Source organism: Triplophysa dalaica, chromosome 7 (assembly GCF_015846415.1).
Source record: "Triplophysa dalaica isolate WHDGS20190420 chromosome 7, ASM1584641v1, whole genome shotgun sequence".
In the NCBI taxonomy this organism is placed as follows: domain Eukaryota; kingdom Metazoa; phylum Chordata; class Actinopteri; order Cypriniformes; family Nemacheilidae; genus Triplophysa; species Triplophysa dalaica.
Window position 1 is genome coordinate 24,788,028 of NC_079548.1, and position 8,272 is coordinate 24,796,299.

Below are 8,272 nucleotides of genomic sequence, written 5' to 3' on the forward strand. Positions count from 1 at the left end.
AACAATCACTTCATTTTGAGGTGTTTTTTCAGAAAACAAGACATCATTTCTTATGCTATTTCATGTGTCTAGTAAATGTATATTGATTTAAGATTTTTTTGATATTTGAATTGACAACAGGACAAAACTACTAAGTTAGAAAAGCAATTTTTGCAGTGTATATTCTGTGCTTTGTCCCATATAGGTTATTATTGACAAATATATGTGTGTGTGTTGTACTTTTTAATTTAATTTTAATGTTGTTTTATAGCACTCGGTCATCTTAAGCTGTGTTTAAATGTGGTGTATACATGAAGCTTGCACTTACTACAATGATGGTAATAATTTAATGAATAAGCTTCAAGTGAATTTGAGAGAGAGTGTGTGTGTGTGTCAGTGTGAGAGATTGTGAGTGTGTGCGTCTTCAAAAGTGTGTGCGTCTGCTAGTGTCTGTCTGCAGTTTAGTGTAGTGAACAAGTTCTGACATTCAAACAAATCCTGCCAATTTTCTGATTTGTATTGTTCTTTATTTTTTATAAATTATTTATTGTTCTGGTAGCTCAGGTGGCACTTTTATTTAAAAAAAAAGTCTATATATTTGGCAGATATAAAACATACATGTGTATGTTTGTTGTGTTAGTCCATTTTTATTTTATTATTATTATAACAGCTCAGGGTTGTTCAAGGGGCAACATGTTTGTGCAGTTTCTAAAGATTTTAGTTCTGTTTTTGAATAAAGGGTTGGAAATGAATGCTTTTCTTGGTTTATGTTTTTATCCGATTCATCGATTAATCGAAAAAATAATTAATAGCTTAATCGATTATTAAAATAATCGTCAGTTGCAGCCCTACTTTGAACTATGTAGTACTGAATAGTTGAGTTAAACCTTAAACAGATTTTCACCAATTCTGTCTTCAGGATTTTGGGGGCGGGGCTATATCATTGCCTCAATGATGCAATTGGGTGTCCAAGCATAAATGGTCCCTCGCCTAACACTAGAGCGCATTGGTATCAGTGGTCTACTCCATCATGAGCACCGGTTTGCTCTTCCTCACGCACATGCTTTCAGGCTCTCTCTCACTTTGCCCAACTAAATAAATCTTACACCAAATGACATAACGTTAACGCAGACAATATGAACTGAGGGGAATAACGTGCTTGATGTAAAGGGTTTTTATACTAGAAACATGAACATCCATTGTTAATCACCCAAAAAACACAATCAAAACCTTCGAAAACAGGGATAAAGCGGGGCCTTTAAGAAAAGTTGTTACGTGAGGGAACTTTCCGAAACCTACACTAACGTTGGGGGAGTGTTTCAGCCAGCTCACCCGAAATTTACGAAAAGGAGCATGTTTAATGTGTTGCTTGTTTATAAATCTACTAGCATCTAAGTAGATTAATGCTCAAAACAACAAGGCGAAAACAAGCCATTCAAATTTACGTGTGTAGACCTTTTTAGGCGCTTGGTCTTAGCTCTTTGTAATGATTATGACCAGTGATGATAATTGCTTATATACTTATTCCCTGTGTCATTTCACTTTATTTATTGTGACTGAACTTGTATACTTAATTTTCTGATTTCTTTGTATGAATTCAATATTTGGCTTCAATATTTGGCTCCAATATCTGGTGGAAGTTTTGTGTTAATAGCCCACTTAGAAATCCCCTTACTGATAAAAATGCTGATGTGTCAAATACTTAATTTCCCCGCTGTATATGAATATATCTTTATCAGAGAAAATTATACGTGCGGGCAGGAAACAGCAGATGCGGGTGACATTTTAACTTATCCGCGCATCTCTATCGGGCAGTATGTTGTAGAACAAATGCTGCCCTTAAACACGGTTGACTCGCTCTCGTTTCGTGCGTTTTACACTTGTTTTGTAAAACCACTCCTTGCTGCTCTAATGCTGTGAACAACAAGTTCAATGTTCATAAAACATGTTAAAAAGAAATAGTAGTAAATAGATATAATAGTTACATTTATAAATAATGTAGATTATAAATAGTATGTTTTGCCATTATTACATTTTTTTTTTATATATAAAAATTATTAATTTGGCAGACACTTTTATCCAAAACAATTTACAAGTAGGAGAGCATATAACCATTTGTCAACATGTTAAACGGTACCGATAGTTTACAAGGCCATGGTACTAGGAGGATTTAAGCTGAAGTAAGCAAGGGAGAGAATGAACAATATATAATAATTTTTTTCTTAAATTAGACATGAAACAGACAGTTGTTAGTTAGTCAAATAAATCTGGTAGGTAGGTTTTGAGTTGTATTTGAAAGTTTTGAACAATGCTGCACTTCAAGTGGAAGCTGGCAATTCATTCCGCCACAGGGGAACCGAATGAGTAAAGGGATTTTCAAGGGATTTTATTCCTGGTTTTGATGGAACAAGCAGGCGTCGCTAATTTTCAAACCAAAGGTTTATGGGATGGTATGTAGACCTGGAGCAGTGAGTTAAGGAAAAGGGGCCATTATCATTCTAAAGGCCAGATTTAAACTTTGACGCGGAGGGCAACTGGCAGCTAATGAAGGGAAATCAGGAGGGGTTTTACATGGGTTCTTTTAGGGATGCTCCGATTGATTGGCTACAGATTTTTGTTTCTGGATCTAATACTGCAATGCATGCATCAGTCACTTAATCAGACCCCCACGTCGCGTGCTCACACATACACACAGGCGTGGTGGTGCGGTGTTTGCAGACTTTTTTCCTTGAGAACATTAGAGATGATGGTCATTTTGGATAATCCTTAACCTTAGGTTGGTGGAATAATGTCTTTTCCATTCAGTGAGCGGCAAAAGCAGCACATTCATAACCAAACAGCAGCTTAAAGTTACCTGTAACTGAATAAATAAATGATTACAAAACAGCATTGTACAAGCACATGTCATTGTTACTGACTGGGCATATGATTATAAACATTTGTCTTTATGAATTTTATGTAATGTAAACAATAAATAAACAATATAATTATAATTGTATTGTATTACATTAGTCAATAAAACATATTCACCTGGATCACATCACATAAAAAATACTGTAATATACTAGTATTTACTATAGAAAATGTTATTATATTACAGCTGCAGAATATTATGGTAATTATCACACTCTGTTAACATATACTACAGAATTTTGTACTATCTAGCTATAGAAAATGTATAAACATTATAAGTCATGTACTAAACCTGACTATTTACTTTGGTAAAGTAAAAAACAGTACTGTATTTAAAGAATACTTCGAGTATCTCACAGAAGTGAGTTTTTCATGTGACACTGAAGAAATGACACTTTACTACAATATAAAGTAGTGAGTGTAGAGCTTGTATAGTGTAAATTTGCTCTCCCCTCAAAATAACTTCAAACACAGATCTGGATGTCTCACCTCTCCAGACCTGTATGACCAGGCGTTCTGTCTTGGAGAGGGTTGAGTTGTAGGTAATGCTCTTTCATCCAAGAAGAAATTTTAAGAGGGCAGGCAGTAGGTAGATACAGTAGATACAGGCAGAGGTGGTGAGGTCATCTGGCTGAAAAGAGAAATAAAGCTGCGAATTATCTGCCAAAAAAATTCTATCTATATAGACCATCTCCCTGGGTCCAAATGTGTCACATGGGTTATCATACCATTTTTATTTCTTTATTTCTCTTTTCAGCCATAATAAATGAATGTCTAGACTGCTGGAAACAAAAGTGAGTACACCCCTAAGTGAAAATGTCCAAATTGGGCACAATTACACTTAAATACGCCAGTAATCTTGGTCATACAAATAAGACTAATGCATGATTCAAAACTGTGATTGATCTACTTTTATTTGTGTTTACTCATTATCTACAGAATGTTTTGCTTTTGTAAAACAATGACATATACAGGCTGTACTTTCAGCCATCTCTCTTGTTGTGTATCTTTCTGAAACGTGTCATTAAAACAGATTTAAAGCTCTGCAAATACTAATCATAGCATAAATGTCCAAGAAGCATTTATGTACAAGAAAGCTTGAAATGTCTACTTTTAAATTATCCAATTTATATTCTCGGATTATATCCAATTTTTGAAAGTAAAGAAAGGGGCAGTTTCTCCTGCATCAAATTGTTATGTGATCACATTCTTATGCAGAGCGCTCCATTTCACATGATCCGTGCAAGCACCAAACAATGGCACGACAAAACAGCAATAATTTTTCCAGTATGTTGATTGAACTATTGTTTGTTTATTTCCTTATGAGAGTTCGGTCTTCCTAGAATGTCCTTTCTTGAAGCCGGATTGTTGATTTATGTAGTACTCAAGGTCAACCCGATCAAGGTTCTGGACACAATTCTTTCAAAGATTCTTGGGAGGGGAAAATCTGGCCAAAAATCCTGTAATCTGATGCTGGCTTTGCGTACAAAGAAATAAATCCTCATCCTAACAACAACCAGTTAATACACTTAAATACGCTTAAAGGACTAAACTGTCAGTAATTGAGTGGTTAAAAATCTCCTTTAAGCAGCCCTTTTATATGTCATATGTATAAAAAACATAGTTTTTCTGTAAATTGTTATAATTCCACATGCATTTAATTTAAATCTTTTTTTGACTTCGTTCTAAACGCTTTGATGTTTGAATTTTTTGTCTAATAGGACGTGAGTGATAGAATTGAGAAGGAGCCGTTAGATGGATCAATTGTGAGGCAGCTGGAGAGGGGAGGGCGGGTAGTGGTGAAAGGTGATTGGAGGGATCATATTACTGTGCCCTTACAGACTGGTAAGCACTGCTGAAATTTCATATTGTTGTTTTTCTATTGGTGTAATTCTCGATTTTTCTGTTTATACATTATGAAGCTGCATCATGATTGTCCAGTTTTCTGGAAAAGGGCCTAAATACTTTTGTTCTGCCAACCAAAATTTGCAGATCTACGCAAATTTCGGTCATATAAAGGTGGATCAGTCAGAGATCTTCTGCGTGCTATGAGAAATAAGGTACGTTTACTAAATTACATCTGTTTGTTGACACCACAATCTTTGCGTTTGCTGCATTAACAGCGTGATATCATACTTTTCTCCATGTAAAGTTTCCATAGACTACAATTACTTTCTTTAAATTGAAATCAAAATTATTATTTTTTTCCTTTTATAAAAAATAAGTTAGCCTTAAGGACTTCAATGAACTAATATGCTTCTAATCGCTGACAAAATAAGCATTTGACGCATTGTGCACTAGAAGGGAGATAGGGAATGATCCAGACAGTGTAAACATTAACATTAAAGTCTTAATGTTGGTGTGAACTTTAACGTTTCTTTCGTGAAATAACTTGTTCAGGGCAGGACTGAATGACAAATAAACCTTAATTTTTCAAAATTCCACTTATTTAAATTTCTCAGCATTTTCCAGATTCTGCAAAGGGTGTGTAATCTTTTGACCTCAACTGTGTATATAAAATAATGATAGATCATACTATTTAATTGTGAAGCCAAAAATGTACACAAGCACACAAGTTGATCTACAATCCATCAATAAATGTAAAAAGTTTGAATTGCCTCGTCCTAACAGCTTCTGCATTACATTATTGAAAATTTGTCCTTTTGGTCCAGGAGAGGACGCTATTAGTTTTACATATTACGTATACTCGTCCAAGTCTCATTTTGTCATCATTGTATATCAAAATTGTCCATCGCAAAAGAAAAAATTTCAAAAGCTTCATTCCTATTTTAAATATTGGAATGTACCAGGAGTGTACAAAAAAATTCAGTAAGATAATGGAGTTTATCCATTAAATGAGATCAATCACATTTATGCATTTGGAAGACTTTTTATATCATTTGGCAGATGCTGGCACTTGATCTATCACAATCCATGCCAGTCTGTTGTATTTTCTCTATCTATTGACTATTGCGCTGTATAAGTAATTAATAAGATGTTTAAACAGTCTTTGATCGCTAAGGTAATATTTATTACGAAAAATTATTTAACAATTATTTTGGAGTTTCAATATTAAGTTGGCGGTGAATGAGTCATGTTGGATCTTATGACCTTAGAAAAACGTTTCATTAGTTTTATATTCGATTTTTTTGTCATTTTATTTTATTTGTGTCTCCTGCAGAAGCATCATTACCGGGAGTTACCCCAGGAGGTCCAGCAGACGCTTGGATCTATTCCAGATAACTTTGTTTCCTATTTCACCTCCCGCTTCCCTCTTCTTCTGCAGCACACACATCTGGCCATGAGCTCATGTGCTGTCGAAAGACCTTTTTTGCCCTACTATCATACCTCTGAGCTGCTTATACCCAGCACACCAACAAGTGTGCCACAGACTCTGCCCACCACTGCAAGCATTGCCTAACACACTCTCTGAAGTGACAGTCTCGACTGAGCTCACCACAGAATAAATACAGCCCGTCCCAGCAATTTCTACTGATGGACATGTATAAAATGACACATTCCTGGGATAATTTGGCTCTTGTGTGAATATGATCCAGGCCTGCAGGGTCCAGACTTCATCACCGTAAAAGCATCACAAGTGCCTTTTAGTGCTAATTTTACACAACAGCTGCTTTCCGGTTGACCGATAGTCTGAGTCTCTTGATGCAGATGATGTGGAAGAAAATGGAATCCGCAATGTGCTTACAAAATGCTGATTTAAAAAGACTTTTGTGAAGTACATATCCTGTGATGCACACATTTAGAAGACAGTACATATTTATGTTGAACACTTGAAGGGAACAAGAATTTCTACTGTGCAGTTTGACGCTCCACACTTCAGTTACAGACTTGCAAAAACAATTAATGTTTTCTGCATGCTCATTATGCGTTGGAATTTTGTGAAAGCTCTAACATATTTGACTTGTCCCTTGTGATGTCCTGATAAACTTAAATAACAGCGTTCTTCAAAAGATATTGTTGATATTTATAAATTTTTAGCATAAAAAGCAAACCAGGTCCAATCGACATTTTTTTTTTAAGTTCAATATTTTGCAAGATCGTATAATGATGAATGAATGTAGTCACAAATTGTAATCAAAACCCAGACTAAAAAGTAAATTCTGGATTTTACATCATGTTGAAATTACTGTAGTGTTTTTTGTGAATATTTTTTTAAATAATTGAAGTGGCCATTGTGCCTTTAATGACACTCTGTCGTGTGTCTTGAATCTAAAATGAGGCTGTTGTTTGTGGTTTTGCCTCTTGCTATTGCTGCTGAATATGTCTGAATCAACTGTATGACATTACTTATACTATAAGTCTTATAGTATGCTCTCTAAAAGCTCTGGGTATACTTTCATGATTACAACTTTTTTTCTTGCATTATGCTTATAACCTCAGTTCTTCACTTTATATATTATGGCCAACTTTATTTTCAGCAATACTTAATAGAATTCAATTCTATCGGTACTGGATAACGATATTGTTTCATTTCGGGTTATTTTACTGAATGTCTTATTTCAAGGATGTTTGTAAATACTGAAACCATTTTTGTTTGTAATGTCTCAAACTCGAAACAGTTGTTGGGAAACACACCAGTGCAGTTTGTTTCACTGTACATAGCATTTTACATAAAAAACATTCGGTTGAATTTACATATTCCCCACAGAGCTTTTATAATATTGTTTTTATAACCTTGTGTATATATTTTAGTACTTTAAAGAAACATGCACTAAGATACAATAATGCCTTTTTACATGTAGTGTAATAAAAGCTGCTATTGTGCAATGCCAGCTATGTGTGTTTTTACCAAGGTCATGAAAGAATATTTCTTACAAAAAATCCAAATATCCAGAACCCAACATCTATACAGCAAGCATACGTCACTATTTCAAGTAGGCATGTTATAGGTGTAATGACATGCCTATTATTAAATTGATTGTTTGATAGTAACACTTTTTAGACTTGTATTAAAACCTAAAAGGAAAGTCCATTGTGTTGATTGTGCATTGTATTACTGCAAAACAAATATGTTTATGTTAAACAAAAACCGATTTCAATCATCTAAATATTTTGTGTAGTTTTTATCAAATGTGGATCAGGTTTTCTTTATAACTATGAACGTATACATTTTAAATAAGTAGTCATATTAACGTTTTAGATTGCCTATAAAATCAACAACATTAGCAGCAGCAGTATTTCATTTGACTTTCAACATGCAAGTTTGTAATTATAGCTGGTCATTATGAAATTAAACAGGCTCTTACTACATAATTTTTTTTGTAATATTGTTGTAAACATAACATTTCTATTGTCTCACTAAATAAACCATAATTTAACCATGATATTTGCCGTAGTAATATTGTGGTTTTACAAATAA

The 8,272-nt window shown here is 34.3% G+C and overlaps 1 protein-coding gene across 2 annotated transcripts in view; it reads left to right on the forward strand.

The window, feature by feature from the left end:
* LOC130425899 (serine/threonine-protein kinase/endoribonuclease IRE1-like) overlaps positions 1-7,685 on the forward strand; it is a 61,899-nt gene extending 54,214 nt beyond the window's left edge. For both annotated transcript variants that reach the window (XM_056752329.1, XM_056752330.1), the window contains 3 exons: positions 4,614-4,737; positions 4,885-4,952; positions 6,074-7,685. In XM_056752329.1, the coding sequence (XP_056608307.1) occupies positions 4,614-4,737; positions 4,885-4,952; positions 6,074-6,313 (432 nt within the window). In that variant the 3' untranslated portion in view covers positions 6,314-7,685. The remainder of the gene's footprint in view (positions 1-4,613; positions 4,738-4,884; positions 4,953-6,073) is intronic.
* The last annotated feature ends 587 nt before the right edge of the window (positions 7,686-8,272 follow it).